The 20,048-nt window shown below is 38.3% G+C and overlaps 1 protein-coding gene across 3 annotated transcripts in view; it reads left to right on the top strand.

Moving 5' to 3' along the window:
* Nucleotides 1-20,048, top strand: part of KDM1B (lysine demethylase 1B) — a 28,308-nt gene that overhangs the window by 146 nt on the left and 8,114 nt on the right. For 2 of the 3 annotated variants that reach the window (XM_030265551.4, XM_030265552.4), the window contains exons 2-18: nucleotides 159-225; nucleotides 2,758-2,860; nucleotides 3,723-3,847; nucleotides 5,654-5,743; nucleotides 6,853-6,964; nucleotides 7,658-7,774; nucleotides 8,746-8,784; nucleotides 9,865-10,069; nucleotides 11,148-11,332; nucleotides 12,277-12,453; nucleotides 13,331-13,405; nucleotides 13,974-14,111; nucleotides 15,857-16,028; nucleotides 16,848-16,975; nucleotides 18,422-18,553; nucleotides 18,947-19,021; nucleotides 19,907-20,023. In XM_030265551.4, coding sequence (XP_030121411.1) covers nucleotides 2,771-2,860; nucleotides 3,723-3,847; nucleotides 5,654-5,743; nucleotides 6,853-6,964; nucleotides 7,658-7,774; nucleotides 8,746-8,784; nucleotides 9,865-10,069; nucleotides 11,148-11,332; nucleotides 12,277-12,453; nucleotides 13,331-13,405; nucleotides 13,974-14,111; nucleotides 15,857-16,028; nucleotides 16,848-16,975; nucleotides 18,422-18,553; nucleotides 18,947-19,021; nucleotides 19,907-20,023 — 1,977 coding nt within the window. In that variant the 5' untranslated portion in view covers nucleotides 159-225; nucleotides 2,758-2,770. Of the gene's footprint in view, nucleotides 1-158; nucleotides 226-646; nucleotides 772-2,757; nucleotides 2,861-3,722; nucleotides 3,848-5,653; nucleotides 5,744-6,852; nucleotides 6,965-7,657; nucleotides 7,775-8,745; nucleotides 8,785-9,864; nucleotides 10,070-11,147; nucleotides 11,333-12,276; nucleotides 12,454-13,330; nucleotides 13,406-13,973; nucleotides 14,112-15,856; nucleotides 16,029-16,847; nucleotides 16,976-18,421; nucleotides 18,554-18,946; nucleotides 19,022-19,906; nucleotides 20,024-20,048 lie in introns of those variants that run through there. The other variant, XM_002190295.7, reaches the window with a different exon arrangement.

A 20,048-nucleotide genomic window follows, 5' to 3' on the forward strand; every position in this document is an offset into this window, starting at 1 on the left:
GCAGCGCCCACCGCGGGGCCGCTTGTTCCTCCCCGGGCCGGCGAGGCAGGTGCCAGCGCTGTCCCTGTCCTCACCTCCCCGCTTCACTCTTCCTTCCCCCTTCTCTTTCTCCCTCCCTCCCTTCCTTCCCCTTTCTCCACCCTTTTTCCCCGCTGCAGCTCTAGCAGGAGGCGGTGCGGACACGCGTGAATGTGGTCTCCGGCCCCCGAGTGACCCGGCCCCGAGGTGAGTGCCAGGTGCCGAGCGCAGCGCCTGCTCCGCCGCCGGGACCGCCCCGCCCGGCTCCGGGGCAGCCCGGCCGTGCCCCGGGGCCCCTCGGGATCCCCGCCAGCTGTCACGGCCGCGGGGGCTCCCGTTCCCCGGGGGGCCCCTCGGGATCCCCGCCAGCTGTCACCGCCGCGGCCCGGGGCCGGCGCTGTCAGCCGCGGCCGGCGGGGCTGGGCGCCTCCGCTTCACTCGGGCTGAGCTGTAGAGGTGTGTGCACTCCCCGTGTTAATCAGGCTGCTCTCGCTTCCTCCCCGTTTCTGACAGTGTGTGTCTGTGTGGTTTCTTTAAATTTTTTTTTTTCTCTTCCCCAAAGGCAAACTTGCTGCCAACTGTGCAGGTAAACCCCACAAAGCTTTCCGATATAGGCCACGCATTACAGACGGATGAAACGTTATTGAATGTGACATTCACGCATTATGCATCCCTCTCCTTTTAAATGGCTTATTTTCTCAGCCAGTAAGATGTCTACAGGATAGGATGCAAAGTCATGTAAAGCTTCGTAGAGTAAGCCATGTTTGTTTGTACTATAAAAATTTGTGGTTTTTTGGGAGGGTGTTTTTTGGTTTGTCAGGGGAAGTGGGCACAAAGTATCATACACCTGATCTTGTCCTTTTCTCCCCACCTCCCTCTTAACCCTAATCGAAGGGGTAAGAGCAAAAATATGTCTGCAATTCTGTACAGCTGACCTCTGCCTTTCAAAATGGGCAGCCTCTCTGAATCTGAAATATTTTTACCAAACTTCCTAGTGATTGGCACTTTTTCTACTCCCCACATACATAATGCAAAATTCACGTGTTCCTTTACTTTCTTGGATAAAAGGGCCCCACAGCAGCACCAGACTGTGATCACCTGATGGTCACCAAAATGAGTCACCTGGTGCCTTTCTCGGCACTCCTTTGCTCAGTTGGAAGCCTCCGACTGTAAGGACCATGGCATGTCAGAACGATTATTTACCATCAGAAGATTAGGTGACACAGAGAGATACTGTTATGCCACTAATACATAAAGAGAGCTGTAGGGGGAAAAAGCCACCACTTTCTGGGGCGTTATGCAGCAGTTTAGGGAAATTTCATGTAAATAAGATTGGCTGGTTTTTTTTATTCTCCAACCTCACCCACGCCCATACAGTGGTTAGTTACAGTGAAGTGATGCTAGTTGTTTTTTTCTTTTTTTTTCAGGGTTCAAGAGAAATTGACTTAATAACTTTTTCCTACCTCTGACTAGTTGTAATTGGAGGTGATACATGGAAGAAAGAAAGTTCAATTTTGTATTGGGTTGTTTGAACTAATTTTTCTCCTCATGTGATTTCTCTTCCTCTTGCAAATAATTTTTCCTATCTTGAGAGGAGAATGAAGGACCAGTTTACTTGACTTGAATCAGCTTAATATAAAATTTTGTAAAAATTCCCACTCTCCTCCTGTTACCTTGGCTTTTAATGGAATTTCTGAATGAAAATACTGCTGTACTGCTGCCTTGTCCATCACTGACAGCTTGCTTGAATAAGGAAGTTGCATCTTGAAATAGGGAGAATTGAGAAGTCTCATATATATATATATATCTTTAAAAAGCCCTCCCGAAAAGCATAATTACAAACTGATCCCTATTACAATAAAATAACATTAATGATGCAGTGCTGTAGTACAAGGGGTTAATTTCCACTTCTTTTCTGTATGTTGTACAGCACTCTTTAGATATACTTCTTCCTCTAGACTGTCATTGTGCTTTATTCCCTGTGAAAAGAATGCATTTGATTTTAAATATGCTTTCATATTTCTGCATTGTACTTTCTCACACTCTGGTTTCCAGTTTGCATGGTTAACTGTGGTCCATTCTTTGCTCCTACCAATGCAGTCAAAGACAGCTACAGAGCGCTCTCCTGTCATAAATATTTTATTTTGACCAATAGAATACTTAACAACAAACTTTGTGATATTCCAATCACTTACAGCTGCAATATTATGGTAGTCTAGACTTCAAATTCTGATCTCTTTCCATAGGAGGCTGTGCAAGTCTTGAAACTGGTTGTTCATCTGTTATTAAATGTCTCTTCAGTACACTGCTTGGAAAAGTGCTTTACCATGCAAATCTCTTGCTGCCAATAAATCGGTAGTTAGCAGGATGAGTGTTACTCCAAGTGGTATTTGAATGCTTGCATCAGCATTGAGCTGATGTCTGTTTACTTTGCCAACCCAAATTCCAGTCCAGGTCTTCATGTAATGCAAATCAGATTATTGAAATCCAGGATATGCTCATCTGGAACATCCTGTCAAGATGTACTCAGGGATCTAATCTTAATGACGAATTTAGTTTAAAATAGTAGTATTGTTCCTTTCCCGTAATGCCTCATTCCCATTTTCCTCTCGAATTAACAGTCAAGCTGAACAGATTCCTACCTAGGTAACTCTGTGAAAAGTAGTATTGTGAGTGGCTGTGATAGCTCTGCAAAGTCAAGCAATTTAAATTAATTAACTATTGCCTACCTTTTTTCAGCTCTAACAATACGATGTCAACGGGAAGGCTACGAACGAAGAAAAAGGCATGTTCTTCAGATCACTCTCCAGACAACCTTCCTGTGAGGAGTTCCGGAAGACAGGTATTTATAATAATTTAAAAACACGTGGGTTTGTACTTTGCTATTTTTTATTTTTTGTTGACATTTGTAAAGGAAGTGGGCTTCCTTGTGGGTAAGTTAGGCCTTAGAGTACTTATCCACAGAGATGGAGAATGAGTTAATTCCGTGAATAAGCAGGTCAAGTGTCTCATTTTGCAAAAAATATTCAGAAAGAATAAATACTCTATATAACGTGTAAGTACTTAATGTGTTAAAAATACAATCACAGATTTCTGTACTGTCAGGCAAAGCTGTCTGCCCATCCAGACAGAGGCCTAAAACAACATAATACACAGTACTTCTGAGGCCCAGAAGAGACATTTGGTATACAGTTTTGTATCCAAAAAATGCAAATAGCCTACCCTAATATTTTATTTGAGGCACAGATAGGATTGCCACTTGTAATTAATAACAATAAATATTATAAAAGAGGAGATTTTCTGAAGAAGAAATAAAATTAATGCATAAGGCTTGACTCATGATGGAGCTTAAAATACTATTTAAACTGGAAGGTCTGCTTATAATTTCTTCAGTGCCATCAATTAGACCAAGGCAAGAAATTTTTAGATATAAATTATATTTTCAGTCTTACTGTGGGCTTGGAGGCTTTTTTGGTGGGTTTTTGTTTGGCGCTTTTTTTTTTTTTTTTTTTTTTTGTGAAAAAAATCTGACCTAATTTGACAGCTGTTTCATGCTGCAATTAGTTCACAATGGCTACAAAGATTTTCATTAGGATTGTTTTAACTTTGGGATGCCACTCACAAGCTGCAAAATTGTCTGAATGCTTCTTTGTAGAAGATGGATTTGTGTCATTTATGGTCAGATTCCAACTATTCTTTTTTAGGTGAAGAAGAAAGCAGCTGAAGCAGCAGATGATGATGATGAAGCGTCAGAGAAGAAATACAGAAAATGTGAAAAAGCTGGATGCACTGCAACATGCCCTGTTTGCTTTGCCAGTGCAGCAGAAAGGTTTGTTAGTTTTTATTTGCATTTTTCATGGACTTTCTAAATCTGCGGCTGAAGTTTAGGATTCCAGCTTTATTCTGAAAAATTCCTTAATATCTAAATGTAGAGGGAGAATTGAAAGATACTGCTAATAGAAGTCTTAAGGTGCCAGGAAAATGTCACAAGTTATTCCTGTTGTCGATACTTTTCTCCTGTGCAAGTTGCTAATTCAGATACAGAGTATCTTTGGGGTATGCTTATTTATGTTATTAATGGTGTCGTCTGGAACATGCCTTGCTGGTATGAAAGTGAGAGCATATTAATGTAATCTGAGAAATCTAAATTTGCTTTCAAGATGGAAAATGAAACCATCGTTTACTGTAGAAAGTCTTTACCCCTCCTTCACTGGAATGCTTTGCAGTCTGAGGTGAGATTCTAGCCTTGAAATTTTAGGTCTTAGGATAGTCATACTTATATGAACTCTTTGTTCTTGTACACTTCCTCTGTACTTTCACAAGTGCTTTTGCACTTCGCTTTCTGACTTGGTGGTTTTGAGTGCATGATACTGGCAAGGTATACCTATAATAGGCAACAAGATAGACCTCGCTATGAAGCAGCCACACTGTAGTTACATATCACTCTTCCCTCCCTGATAATTGAGACAAGCTTTCCTTCTTCATAGCACTGAAAAATAAATAAAACTAATTACGTGTTTAATTTAGTTATATCCATGGATTGTTCTTTTGGTGGCAGGAAGTCAATGTATTCTGGATGTTGTCACAGAGGAGCCAAGTGTTTTGGCAGTTGCTTGAGAGACTTGTCTGGGAAGTGAGCACCTGTGAGATCATCATTGGTGATATTACAGTTTTGATTTAGGAAACAATGCATACTGCCTACTCATCTTCTTGAATTGTTTTTTTAATATTTTGATTTTCACCTTTCCCACTCCCTCAAGTACATACTTTCAACTTTATGTATTTGAGATGAGCTCATTTCATGGCTATTCAAGTTAGTAGTTTAGGTCACTGCTTTTTACTTCGTGCATTTATCTTGAATAATTTCATTGAGTTTAATGAGGGCATTCTAAGTGAAGAACGATTGCTTTATCTGATGAATGTAATCTTCGTAATGGATATTTCTTTTTGAGACTAGCAAAGAACAAATGCCCAGAATGCGTAACTGCTTCCTTAGGGTTTTGTCTCACTGGGTTAAACAGCATGGAACGTCTGTTTTGTGTTCAGATTTGCCTTTATAGTTTTGCCAGTTGTTCTGGGGACAGAACATTGTAATGACTTATGAATCAATTGATCACATGTACAAGAAAAATGCTAATTTAAATTATCCCTCCCAACTCTGCACTAATATTGGAAGAAAATACACCAAAGTAAAGGAACTCTAAGTTCTTGTGGAGAGGAGTTTTGTCATCTTACACATTTCCAAAAGGCTCAGTGTGTCACAGCACATATTCACTGTTTCATGTTCAGGAAATGCCTGCTTACAGGGTACTAAAGACAGACTCAGTTGACCATTGTTAGAGGGAGGCTGCTGAAAGCGAGACCAACTATAGAACTGCACATTGTGTATACTTTGCCTCCCCTGCATGTGGTGTTGATTAGTTTGGAAACTGGAAATGTTTGAGACAATTGGAATAACCTTATTGTTATTTGTATGGCTCTAGTGCCATGTGTAAGTCAGCCTTCATGAATGGTAACATAAAGCCCTAGCTTGTTCTGAATATTTTGTTCACATTCTAGAACGTGTTACTGTCAATAGAAAGATGCCCCTCCACAAATGTACTATAAAACTATTTCTATGTCTCCTGCATTACAGATGTGCAAAAAATGGGTATACGTCAAGATGGTACCATCTGTCCTGTGGGGAGCACTTCTGCAATGAATGTTTTGACCACTATTACCGAAGGTAGATTTACCAATTAAGGTTGTGTCCGTTCAGAGCTTATTAAAGTTTGGCAGCTGTTACAGCTGTTAAAACATCGTGTGTCGCTGTCGAGGCAGGATGGGAATGAGAAGGCTCTGACCAGAAGGCGGCTGAGAGTAAAACTCCGATTTATTCAAAATACACCGCTCTTTTATACAGAGCTTCGCAAAGGCCAAATCCATTGGTTCTGAAGTGAAAACAACTCAAAGCATTGGTGCAAAGTGCTTGATGCACAGTGATAGAACTTAACTATATACAATGTGAAAAACAAGAGAGATAAAGAATTATTTACATTCTTTCCCAGCTCTTTCCCAGGCTTTTTGCCTGGCTAGAAACTCTCAGTTTCTTTCTTTGACTGAATCTGAGACCCACAATTGTGTACATAAACATAATACAAAAATTGGTCCTCTGTGCTTGCTTTGGTCAGAGTGAGGCTTAGACATTGATGATAAAACTGTAGGTGTTGTATGGACTAATCAACCTCTACAGTGCAGCGTGAACAAAACTGGTTAGTTTAGGCAGGCTGGTTTGCATGTGCAATTATTCTGAAGCTTTTGTCTTTCTTAAAACAATGTCAGAGAATTTTAAATTATGGGAACAATTATGAGTAAATGTGTTTTCCTTTATAAATTCACTTTACACTGTGCATTGGGGAGATATTGCCTCTCTAAAGTAGTACAATAAAAAGCAATTAGAAATCGGTTTAACTATTGCAGTTCAGTGACCATGAAGACTCTTACCAGGCTGACAGAATGCTTTCTGCTCCAAGCTCCTTCCCATTTGACTAGGAGTTACATCCAGCTCTACCAAGACTTTTGTGTGCTTATGTGCTCAGCAGTACCCATCACTCAGTCCAGGCCTTAGATACCAGGAATTGTGATCATAAGCAGCTGGACATAATGGTCAGGATGCAATTTATTTCTGTCGTAAGAACCATGATTCTCTCCTTTTAACAACAGAAATACAGTGCTCTCTACAGACTTATTTCTCTGTCCTTATATAAAATGTTTAATTTTAGAGTAACTGCTATTGCTTGAAGCGAACTAGATATTCAGTTTTCTGACTGCTTGCTGTTTTCTCTTTCTTCTTAGCCATAAAGATGGCTATGAGAAATACACTGCCTGGAAAAGGATTTGGACAAGCAATGGTAAAAGTGAGCCCAGTCCAAAAGCCTTTATGGCTGATCAACAGCTTCCTTACTGGGTAAGGTGAAAGGTGATTTATTTAATAGGAATGTGATGTTCTGTTGTGTTCTGATATTCTGCTGTTCAAGCAGCAAGTCAGCTGAGTTTTTGTGGGTTTTTTTCCCTAGTATTAGAGGATTGTGAAAAAGCTCAAGATAAAAATTCTGATCAGCTCCTCCACTGATGGAGACTTTCTCCACACCACACAAAGACCAATCTTCTGTTATTTTTCAATGAAGCAGCAGTTGTGATTTTCAGGTGGAATAAGATTTGGCAGGAAAAGTATGAGGGTGAAAGACTTTGAAATCAGATTTTGTATTTCCCTGGTAAAAAGAGCAGAAGAAAGATGGGAATGGAAGGAAGTTTGGTGGTAGTGGTGTTTTGTTTGAGTTTTTTCTTGTTTTTGCTTTAAGTGATGAAGAATATATTTTTGAAGTAATGCTTGCAAAGTCTACTAAGACCATAGTAATGGGGAATTGAATTAATTTTGGCCTTAGGTTCTGTGCAAAAATTCAGTTTTGCAGAAACGGGTACAAGATTTCTGTAGATCAAAGAGTACTCATGACCTGATGATTATCCAAGAACGTATTTAACAATTGTATTTTACAACTTTCTCACGTCTGGCTTCTTTCTAATTGGTTATTTAAATTGCATTAATCTTATCTGTAATCACAAGCAACAAGTAAAAACATGTTTGTTTTTTGACTTGTAGGTGCAGTGCACAAAGCCAGAATGTGGTAAATGGCGTCAGCTGACAAAGGAAATCCAGCTGACACCACAGATAGCAAAAACCTACAGATGTGGTATGAAACTGAACAATTCCACCAAGGTACCACACAACAGTTTTGCTCATATTGAAACTTAACAGGTTGGGATTTCTTGTTTGCAGAAATTAATTTCTTCTTGCTTGCTGCTGAGTGTCTGTAATGTCAAAATGAAAGTCTGATGGCCTGGAGAGCTGCACAGTGAGAGGCCTACATGTTGCTTGGACTTTTTGTTTTCTGTCAAGAAAGAAGTATCTTTGTCTGCACAGTCAGTTATAAAATCCTTCAGCTAGGGGATTATTATCAGTATGTACAAAATAGAAATACACCAAAATTCTCATTTCAGTTTTGTGTGGCCTTTTTTCAATATTGAGGAAAGCATTTGAAAAACTCAATGAGCTTTTCCTAATTGCTATCAAGTCTGTCATGGAGCTTTACATAAAAAGTTTCAGCTTTGGCATGAAGACAACTCCTGGAATTTGGAAGAGTCCTTAAAGTGCCATAGAATCTGTATGGTGCTTATAACATGAAAAAACAGAACATGAAAATAGTGACCATATGAAAATGAGAAGGGTCAGCATTTAATTTTGAAACTCTGTGATAAAGATGATCTTAAAAAAAAAAAAAGAAACTCTCTTTTATTGTCTAGACTAGAAGAGTTGCTCTGGAAAAATGTGGGATATTTCCAGAATTTTTTCTATAAAACGCTGTGGTTTTTTTTCTGAATTTGTTTCAGCATTCCACCCCATTTTATGGACTAGAATGTATTTTAATGTCAGATCAGTAGAAACCAACTTAACAAATGAGAAACATTTTTTAGAGTGCTTTTGCTTTATGGTGTGTTGTGTTTTTAACCTACTAATTTCTCTACCTTTTTTTTTAACAATCATGTCTACTACAGAAGGCTAACATTAAGCACATTTTTGTGGTTTTTTTTTTTTTGTTTGTTTTTTTAATTTAGTGAAAATTGTCTTGCTTTATACTTAATTTTTTTTCCATACAGCTTTAGAATAGCTCTCATACCCTTTTCTTTCAGACTGAGGGCTCAGACCAGTGTTCCATGCCTGAGGACTTGGTGAGTAGTGGCTGTTCCTCCTCATTTGTCCTAGAACATAAAAAAAAATCTTGAAGCATGCCATATTTATTTCCATTTTATTTTGCTTCTTTGGCCAATTATGTCAGTATTTATGCATTTTGCTCAAGAAACTGAGAGAGACTATTTGCAACAGAGCCTTGGGCTTTTTATTTTCTCATCTTTTTCCTCTTTTCCCTTACCATACTAAGTAGCTTTCAAGTGGTTTGTGGTGTCCTTTAGTCATGGCCTGTGACTCAAAGTTTACTCCTAATTCTCATTTTTGATCAGGCAAAATAGTATTCAGTTGCCAGCTTTTAAGTAAAATTCCCCATCCTAAAATTTCCTTGTCTTTCAGGTCTTTTAGTCAAGCTAGTCTCACTTTTTTGAAGACTGCAAGAGAACACCTAAGCATGTTTTCTCTCCTCTCTCTTGTAATACAAAATGTACACACAAGATGTATGTTGGTGTTTGTGATAATGTCACCCTGCATTTCTGATTTTGTATAAACTTATGTTCAAAAAGCCATGTTCACAAGTGTACCTGAGGTACTTCTATGTGTTCTACAGGGTACTTCTACAGGGAACACATTCAAGCTTATTGTTGACTCTTGTAGAAGCTTTCTAAATTAAGGGTGAATCACTAGCACTTATTAGGGTTTTAGTAGGTCTTTGATGGTGATAGCAGAATCTAAATTAAATTAATCAGTTAGTGTGGACTTAGAACTAAGTTGAGATTTCTGGATTCATAAGTGACTGTAAATGTTTTATAAAGAGCCTGATAAGGTATAGACGTGTGGTTATGGCATGTCTCATTTATTTGCTTTCCACATGGTGTGGAGTTTGTGAAGTTTCAGCTCCATGTCTGAGAAGAGATCAATACTGCAGGTTTTCTGTGTCAGGCTGAGGAAGGGGAAAGAGGGAGAGAAAATGTCTTTATGACTTGCAATTCTGAGATTGGTACTTCTTGTGCTTTTTGGTCTCAGTTTTGGTGGGAGGGGGGAAATTGGTTCATTTTCCAACGTTTTTGAAGTACTGACATGTTGTCTTCTCCCCTCTTTCCTTTACTTCTCCGCTTGGCCAGAGAGTGGCTGAAGTTTCAGACCATTGGTGGTACTCCATGCTCATACTCCCTCCTTTGCTGAAAGACAGTGTGGCAGCTCCCTTTCTAGCTGCATATTACCCAGACTGCGTGGGCATGAGTCCATCCTGTACCAGCACTAATCGGTTACCTGGTGAATCCAACCTTGTGAAGTTAGAGCACCTAAAGAGCGTGCCTAATGTGACTGGTAAGGGCCATCTGCAGGGCTCTGTTACTTAAATAGGTGTGATAAATTCTGTCTTATAAGTGAGTTTATAAGGCACATTTATTCCCCTGATTCAGAACACTGGTTCTGTTCTCAGTACTAATACACAGAGTCTGTGTGACTGCCTCTGTCGCTTGATGCCATTTGCTTGTTTGTAAGCTAAAGGTAATACATTTTTTACAGCTTTTCTTTAGGGAGTAAGCACAGACTGCAGAGGCTTTCTGTGTGCCACTGTCTTTTGTGTACAGAAACAAGAAATTTCCATGTGGGTACTTAAAGACTGCATTCTTTAGGAAATGAGGATTTATCAAAAAACTCTAGGATTCTGCCAGTTTTTATCTCATGGATCTTTGGGGCTTTAAAGAAAAGAAATTGATTTCTTAAGGCATTCAGATTCTGTTTAGGTTTCTTTTTTTTTGCTAGTAACAGCCTGGGAGTGCAGATCGGCACAATAGGTGAGGTATAGAGAAAGGTAATTCAGGATTGTCATACGTATCTCAGAGAGAGTGCTTTGAGGAAATTTCAGCTTCTGTGTTGTCATAGCAGGCTTTGTTCTCCTTAGGTGCTGAAAATAAATCTGTTCATATGTTCAACAGATGTTATATCTGCTTAACAGAAAACTTCATTACATAGAGATACCAATGCTGAATGTGGAAGATGATTAACTATGACACTCCTCTTGGCAGTATTGGGTGTTGAAGAAGAAAGGAGTTCAGAGTACTGCCTGAGTCTGTACAGTGATGCTAGTCCTCACACTTGAATTTAGATCCTACTCCTTGTTGGACTCCTCATGGCATTGGAGCATTACTGTTTCTTTGACAAAACTTCAGCTCTGATAGGTCCCAGGTGTGCCCATGAGACAGCAGGACAATAATTAATGCACAGCCTAGAGGGCAAGAGGGAGGAGAGCCATGCTGATGAAATCATTTTGGAGTCTCCTAGAGGCTGGGAAGCTTCCTTACTTGTTATCTGTGTGAGGTCAGCAGATTGTTTTAGAGGGAGAAGGACATGATGAAGAGATGATGGAGTATGACTAATTCTTGGTGTGTTCTTTATTAAGTTGCAGGCATGAACAAGTATTTCCAGCCTTTTTACCAGCCCAATGAATGTGGGAAAGCACTTTGTGTGAGGCCAGATGTCATGGAATTGGATGAGCTCTATGAGTTCCCAGAATATTCACGAGACCCTACCATGTACCTGGCATTGAGAAACTTGATTTTGGCTTTGTGGTACACAAACTGCAAGGTAAGAGATGCTCATAGTTAATTTGTTTGTTTAAAAACAATAGCAGCTTTTCTGGTATGGGGACTCACTTCTTGGATGTCTTCTTGTGCAGCAGAAAAATTGCTCCCATGTTTTCGAAAATCCATTCCAAGATTGGCTGTGTTTTGGGGGCTTGTTGGTGTTGAGAGTTTTCTTTTTCTCCCCTCTTTCCCCCACCCCCCCATTTTTTCCCATTTCCCCCCCTTTTGTTCTCTTTTCCCCCTATTTTCCCCGCTTCTCCCTTTCCCTATCCCTTCCCTGCATAGGAGCTTCTTCTGCAGTAAAAATCAAAAGTTTTTAATTATTATCACTCTACAGTGCTTGCCCAGATATTAGCTTTTTAAAGGGATGCTTGAACACAAAACAGTGTTTTGTGGTGCTTTACGATTTGATTTCTCTTTAACCTGATTGTTGCACAGGGAAGTGATTGTCGTTTTATTTAGGCTAAACCTATGGCACTGCCTTTGATAGAACTGCTGAAGTTTCACATACCAGTGCTTTCTGATATGGATGTCTGCATTTATGTGAAAGATTTGGACATTAATCTCATTTTCCTGCAGAATGCCATTTTGGAATGGATTTTACTGGAATGCCATTGTGAATATTGCCACCATGTAGATTAATTTTTAAAATCAGAATCTGTTTCAATAACATGCCTGTACTAATGGAACACACCATGGAATTATCAGAAGTCCCTTGTAGAACTCATTTGGTTTTATTCCATCCTAATCTTACTTAATAAATTGTTACCTTACTGTGTAAAGCTCGCTAACAAGAACCTTCCACAAAAATTCTTTTAAAATGCTCTCAGAAGCCTCAGGTATGACTTTTTACCATTTGGTTTACAGTTTAAATATGATGTAAATGTATGAATAAATGGAATATTACAAAATCAACAATTTCTATTCTTCCTTTCTCCTTTGCAGGAGGCTCTCACCCCTCAAAAATGTATCCATCATATAATTGTTCGGGGGCTTGTGCGGATCCGCTGTGTACAGGAAATGGAGAGGATCCTGTATTTTATGACAAGGAAAGGACTAATTAATACAGGGATTTTGTCAGTCAGTCCTGACCAGTACCTTCTTCCTAAGGAATACCACAATGTAAGTTGCTGTAATAACCCCTACATTTTTAGTGCTATGAAACTACATGGTGCAGGCAATAAGTTTTTGGTTATGGATTTTTGGCTCATTTAGATAAATGGATGGAATGATAGGTAAAATTACATCTAAAACCTAATATGTGGGAAGTTTTAAACATTGTTTTCTTATGCCTTCAATGGGCATGGAAACGACATCCTTCCAAAAAAGATTTTTTCTTACTAAAATCTCTGGAATTCATTTCCATGGATTTGTGCTTCCAACGTGCTGTTCAAATGGGAACTGTGTGAAAAATACACAGGTTCTGTGGCTCCTATAACATACCTCTGCTTCCATAGGTGAGGAAGCTGCTATTCCAGGTTGGTTTGCAAGAACTGTGATAAAGTCATGTTTATGACTAGCAAGTTGTTAGATAACACTCAAAACTTATTAAATTACTGTATTCTGTAACAGGGTATCACCTAGAAATTGTAAGTCATGTTTGGAAAGTGTATTTGTAGATGTTTTTCATTTATAAAGTGGTTTTTAATGGTCAACCCAATCTATGATTGAAATCTTTACAAGGTAGGTATGTTTCTTGTCTGATAAATTCAACTAGATTCCTACTTTTGGGGTTTTTTTGTTACTTCAGCTCTTTCTGTTCAAAAAACCGGAGGCATCTTCTTTTGAAATCCTTAAAAACTTTAACTATTTTCAAAGCTGCCACTGACCTTTTTTCTATATTAAATGCACTGCCATCTTTAAAAGTTATCACAGATTATTTTAGATGACAAGAGAGCCTAGACTTCTGAAATGTTTTTACCTTTAGCAAATAAAAGTGAAATTACAATTTCTGTTTTATTTCTAACTATTTTTATTTAAATACTTTAATATTTTTTAGAAATCTGTCATTATTGTTGGGGCTGGTGCAGCAGGATTAGCAGCAGCCCGACAACTGCACAACTTTGGAATTAAGGTAAGAAGCTTTAGAGGACATTACTTAAAAAAATCAGACTTCCTCTCTTTGAAAAGTGTTCATCAAAAATAAAAAGCCTACATTCTTGTTACAAACTCATATGTATAGAGCACCCTAATTAATCTGTGAAATCTGGGATTTTACTGAGTAAGCCTGCTGTTTAAAACCAGCATTTATTTTTATCTAAAATTAAACAGCATGCAGCATATATTTTGTATAGACAGATCATTGTGTTTAATAGACTGTAGCATGCCTTAAACTTCAATTTTGAGATTTCCAGAATAAATCTTCAGCTTTTTAAAAAAGAAGGCTTATTTTTGTAAGGGTTGTTTCTAAAGTAACAGTTATATTTAGATGTATATACTACAAAGTGTAACCTAAGATGATTTAAATGCATAAATTAACTACAAATAGTCCAGAAATGAAAAAAAGTGTTAAGATTGCTAACATTGCTGGATTGCTCGGGGATTTTTTTTTTTTCATTTAGTTTTCTTCTTTGCTTTGGAGTTGAACAGATAGATTTAATAGAATTAACTCTTGCAATTTACTAAGCTGCACTTTGCCACAGGTCATTGTATTAGAAGCTAAAGACAGAATTGGTGGCCGAGTGTGGGATGATAAGACATTCACAGGAGTCACTGTTGGAAGAGGTGCACAAATCGTCAATGGATGTGTCAACAACCCAATGGCACTAATGTGTGAGCAAGTGGGTTCCTGCAGTGGTCATGATTATCACTAGTGAAAAGTTTGTTAAAGCCAGTCTCAGATGGCTGGGTAAGGGTGGGAGTCCTTTTCTTGTCACATGATTAAAATCCTGTTCTGCATTGTAAGTAAACTCCACGTTGCTAATAAATCTTTGATAACAGTTGGGAACAGGAAAGGGCTCTAGAATGGTTTCAGGCACATTATGTAAAGAAAAGCAAGGTGGCTCCAGCTTCAGAACCAGGATAAACCATTTTTTTCCTCTTTTCTAGAAATATTAACATAAAAGGTCCCCAGCAGCTTTCCTTAGGGCTAAGAAAGGCTTTACAGTGGGAGGCTACTGCTTTTGTGATGGATTTGCCTTTGAGGCCTCTTGATATTTCTAGTTAAATTCTGCACAAGTTAAGGTTAACATGTCCAACAACTAAATTGCTGCTGATGCAAACATGCTACGGTTCAATTTCTTTAAAAACTGTTATTACTTGCTGGTTTGGTTTTGATTTTTTGGAGGTAGGAATCTGAATTTCTCCATGTAGAATCTGAGTATGGGTTTTGCTCAGAGACACATGCAAATCCAGCCCATGCTGTTTTAAATTGCTTAGTGCCCTATAGTGCCATGAAGAAAATCTAGTAATTAAAAAAAAATCATGCTTTATTTATGAAATGGAGAGCAATGATTCTGGATACACCTCAGCTACTCATCCCTTTATGGTCATTTAATGTAATTTTTCTTTGAAAATACAGCTGTATCTTAAGATCAGAGAGATGTGAGGATATGTGAAAAACACTGGAGCATGCCCTAAGTAACAAGGCCCTAGGAAGAAATTAGCACTATATTTGTGTTATTTTTTCTGGATTGATACTGTAGAATGCAAAACCATCTGCATTTGAATTTAGCTCTGTTATGTTTTTGAATCAGGTTGGACAAGCAAAGCAAGGTTTAATTCCAAATAGTTTCTTTCTTTGCTTGGTTGTTAATAGCACTGGTGGTTAACTGGCAAGGAATATCCCATCAGTTCCTCAATTCAGGGAACTGTTTGGGCTTCAGATACCAGAAAGTTGTAGAAAGTAACTGATTTTAATTATGACTTAGAAAATAAATTGAGGTATGTCGCCCTGATCATTAAGTTTTTCTAAAGCCTTCTGAGTTTGCATTCTGTTAGAAAACTTTCCCACACAATTTCTGTAAACAACATATTGTTTTGCATTCCTTCATGGGGGTAGAGAAACTTGATGTACTAGTGGTTTGCCCAATGTCTTTGGAGAGGTGGCCCATTCACTCTCCAATCCACTGTCAGCTTTGGAAAAGTATAAAAGTTGGAGTCAGAAAATAAGCTTTCTCTTTTACCTTACAAAATAGCAGGTAGCTCTCGTTGTGCTTTCACGTGTCCTATAGCAAAAGAAGTAGAAATAAAGGATACTGGTTCGTTCATCATGTTTGATTACCAGACTGAATTTCTGTACTAGCCCTTGCCTGACAGGAAAGTTCCAGAGGAAGTTTCTATGAATCCCCAGTAAAGGAAAGGATAAAAAGTGTGAAAAAACCAATTAGTGGACAATTAACACGTAGAGGGATTGTTGGTATTCCAGTTTAAAGAGTGCAAGAGTCACTCTGACTAAAGTTGTTGATGTTTTTTAAATGGTATCACGTAAATGTGAGGCACTCACCTTAGGTTAAATAACTTTGAGCAGGCTGGGTGCTGTAGTTTTTCCATACTTAAAAAAGAAATAAAATGTCTTTTTCTTAAGCTTGGCATTAAAATGCACAAACTAGGGGAGAAATGTGACTTGATCCAAGAAGGCGGAAGGATAACAGATCCCACTATTGATAAACGTATGGACTTTCATTTCAATGCCATCCTAGATGTTGTCTCTGAGTGGAGAAAAGATAAAACCCAACATCAGGATGTTGCTCTTGGTGGTAAGTGAGACATGTACTGCAAAGTGAAAATGTTGGCTGTGTTCATAAAGTTCTATATTGAATTGACTCTTACATCAGACATTTTTAGAAGTGTATGGCTGTCCATCAGACCTTAAATCCAACAGATATTTCTGATACTGTACCTTGTTTTCATGAGGTATCTTTTTCAGTATAACTAGTGTCACTAGCAGTTCAGAAGACTAGCTTCTGGCTGAAGCAGGCCATAGCTAGACTTAGCTCTTACATTTATTGACTAATCTGCCTAAAAAAGAGCTTGATCAAAGCCTTCTGCTGGCAAGAATAGTCCCATCTCCATTGGTAACGCCTCCCACCACACTTACAGCTTGCAAACTCAACAGCAAAAAATAAACTTGCTCAGAAATGTCTGCCTCCTAAATCTCTTCAGCTTGGATTCTGTAAGACAGAATTAGTAACTCCTATGTTCTTCAGTGAACTCTAGATCAAATTTCTCAGTTCTTTGATTTTGTAAAAATTAATCAGGATTTATTTGAAAGGATCCTCCATTATTTTAAAGTGTATTTTACCTGAAATTTTCAACTGTACATTGATGATAGCTAAACAATTAATTTCTCTCCTGTCTCACTCAGAAACCTATGAATAAACAACAAAATTGTACTCTATCACTGGAAAGATCTTGTGGTTTTGTTTTTTTTCTTTTTTTCTGTGAGAAGAAAAACATCTTGGTACAAATTAGCAATAAGCGTGAAAAGCCTGTGATCCAGGGTTCAGCATGTTGAAATGCCGTAGCACTTCTGGCAAATTGTAATATATTGTTATTTTAAATGTGTTCTTTCACAGAAAAAATACAAGAGATCTATAAAGCCTTTATTCAGGAGTCTGGTATCCAGTTCTGTGAGCTGGAAGAAAAAGTACTGCAGTTCCATCTCAGTAATTTGGAATATGCCTGTGGCAGCAATCTCTCTCAGGTGAGTTTTGACAGGTATGTTCTGAAGTGACTGAGCTTCACAGGAGGTAGAGTTGGAAGTAACACTGAGAAATCGCCTGATCCACTCTATGGCCCTAGAGGAAGAATCAGCTATCCTGACTATTCCTACACCCATAACCTGTTGTTTGAAAGCACTGGGACACTGACTTCAACACTGCCTTATTTAATCTGATGGGAGTTTCTGATGGGCTTCCAGTGAGATGCCCTTTAAGTAGAAGTTGAGAGTAGATGGCTAGAAGGGAGCTGGGCATTTTGCTGAGATGCTGGGTGATACGATTCACAGAAGAGTTACTCCTCTTCAGATGCTGGGTGTGACTTCTGCTTCTCAGTTCTGTTTAGAAACTGAGGTATTTCTCTACACTGCTACATATCACGAGAATAAAGGCATTTGACTCCTAAAGTGTTCCAACCTGCTGCTGGTGAGCCCAGTTCACCACTCCTAGGTATTCTCTTGGCTACCTGATACCTGGCTGGCCTCCTGACTTCCATTTTAGCCAAGCAGCTAGCTCCAGGAAATATAAAAGTATCATGTTGTTGGCAGTGCATTGTTTACTCAGTCCTGTTGTCCCATTTAAAGACATTTAGTGTCAATTGTACTACAGCAGTGGGACAGCTGACTGATATATACAGATGGACAAATCTGAACTGAGAAGCACACAAGAACATAACAACAATCTGCAAGACAATGCTATACCAGAGCAGTCACTGGAAAATATTTTGATGGGTCAAGTATTCATATTCCATAAGCACCCAGAGGAATTAAGAAAGATGCAAAAATCTACCTTATCTTCTTTTAAAATCAAAATGTGATTGATTTTATGCATCTTCAATGATAGGAATTGGCATCTGAATAGTAGTTTGAGAATTGTTTCAGATTTTTCTCTGCTAAGTAGCAATTGCTTAGTGCAAATACCACTGTTTTATTAACTATAAAGTTGCAGGGGCTAGAGGACAAGGTCAATGAAAGGTATCATGGAACAACCTCCAAAGTGACAGAAAAATTGAGTTGGGTTTTTTTTGTGTCTTATTTTCCTTTTCATTTTGGGAAATAAGCTATTTCCATTTTTATATGAAGTCCTAATGCTGTAAAATCTGATTACTTCACTAGATACAGACAACTGAAATAAAGACACTGCAATTCACCTGGATTTTTGTACTATTTTCCTTGTTTTCTCTACTAAGCAGAACCATAAATTCCCTGCTAGTGACCAACCCATGTTATGACATTTCTTAATCCAGCAATTCATATGTTATATACTAGCATTAGCTAAATAAGCATTTTGATTTTGTCAGCATTGCCATAAATTCTGCTAATATACTTTTTTTTCCCAGTTGCAAAGGGGCTAGTAGGGTGGCTTATTCTAAACTTTTCATAGTACTCATGTCCCCTTGCCAGTAGAAACAGCCAGTTATGTTCTGTCCACAGGTATCTGCTCGCTCATGGGACCACAATGAATTTTTTGCCCAGTTTGCTGGAGATCACACTCTTCTAACTGTGGGATATTCAACTGTAATTGATAAGTTGGCAGAAGGGCTGGACATCCGGCTGAATTTCCCAGTGAGTCTGGCAAACATTGATGCAGTGCCTGTCTTGGATTGCTTTGAAACACACAGTCATATTTGTATTCTTTGGGACCTGGCAAATCTGTGCCTGTGACTGTTTAAATTTGTCTTTAAAAAGAACAAAGAGGACAATTTCAACATTTCTGAAATTCTCCCTGAGGACTATCAGTACTTAAATATTATGATATGATGATCTTACATGTTAAAATTATGATGATTTTTCTTTTTCAGATTTATGAAGACTATTTTTTGTCTTTCGGGATTTTTCTGGAAATTTGTGTTAGTAATTTTCTAGATTGCTGACCAGTGCTATTTTAGCTATTCTTGCTGGAATTTGCATTGCACATATACACTTTGTAGTACAGTCTCTCAATCTGTCTTTCAATAGGTTCAGAGCATTGACTATTCTGGTGAAGAAGTGCAGATCACTACTGCAGATGGAACAGTGTGGACAACACAGAAGGTACCAAGTATACTTCAAGACTGAGAATTCTAGAGAACAAACAGCACATGTCCTTTTTTTTCCTTTCTTTTCTTTCTCTCAGGACTATTTAGTCCATTTTCTCCCCATTCAAAGATGAATACTCGTGTATTTTAGTGGCCTTTATTTGGGTGTCCTAGAGCCTAATTTTTGGTGAGCATGCTTGACATCTGAGTGTGAGTTGATTTGAAAAACTAAGGAATATAAAGGGTAGTACTAAAAATGCGAAGCAAATAGATTTTTATCTGGTCTTTGAAGTGACATTTATGTTATCTAGTTCCATTCCCTGCTCAGCTTTACCCCCCCTTAGCATGTGTATTGTGTTAAAATTTCCAGGATTTGACAACCCCTATTTCTCAGTCTCTCTTATTCCTTGTATCCCCACCTTCTTCATGTTGAGTAGTTTAGCTTTCAGTAATTTTTAAAATGATACGTAAACTTGGTAAAGTTTGGGTTGACATCAACAGTGTTACTGAGTGTATTTTAAAGAGAAGGAATCTCTGAAGGAATTCAAACCAAACTAAATCACTGACTATCTATCTCTGATTTGAAACAGACAGTTTTGTTAATCTGAGAGCCATTGACTATTGTTTGCTGAAGTATTGGTAGCATGGTTAGCCACTGTGATACAAGCAGTTCATCAGACTATGACTTAAGATCAGTGAACTGTGGGATCTGTTCTCACCTGAATGGAAGGCATGTGTTTCCCATTAATGGGAACTAAAACCAGACAGTAATCTAGAAATGTCTGGTGTGTTACTATGATGCATCCTACTAGCATAATCCAAGTCAGTTAGGAGGATGCTGTGAGGCTCAAGTGCTGTATTCAAATTTAGATACTGTTGTGATTGTAGCTATTTCTTTCAGGTATTGGTGACTGTGCCACTGGCCCTTCTTCAGAAAAATGCCATTCAGTTTAATCCTCCACTATCAGAAAAAAAAATTAAAGCCATTAATAGTTTGGGAGCGGGAGTCATTGAGAAAGTAAGTGATTTCGTATTATCTTTAA

Source organism: Taeniopygia guttata, chromosome 2 (genome assembly GCF_048771995.1).
Source record: "Taeniopygia guttata chromosome 2, bTaeGut7.mat, whole genome shotgun sequence".
Lineage (NCBI taxonomy): Eukaryota > Metazoa > Chordata > Aves > Passeriformes > Estrildidae > Taeniopygia > Taeniopygia guttata.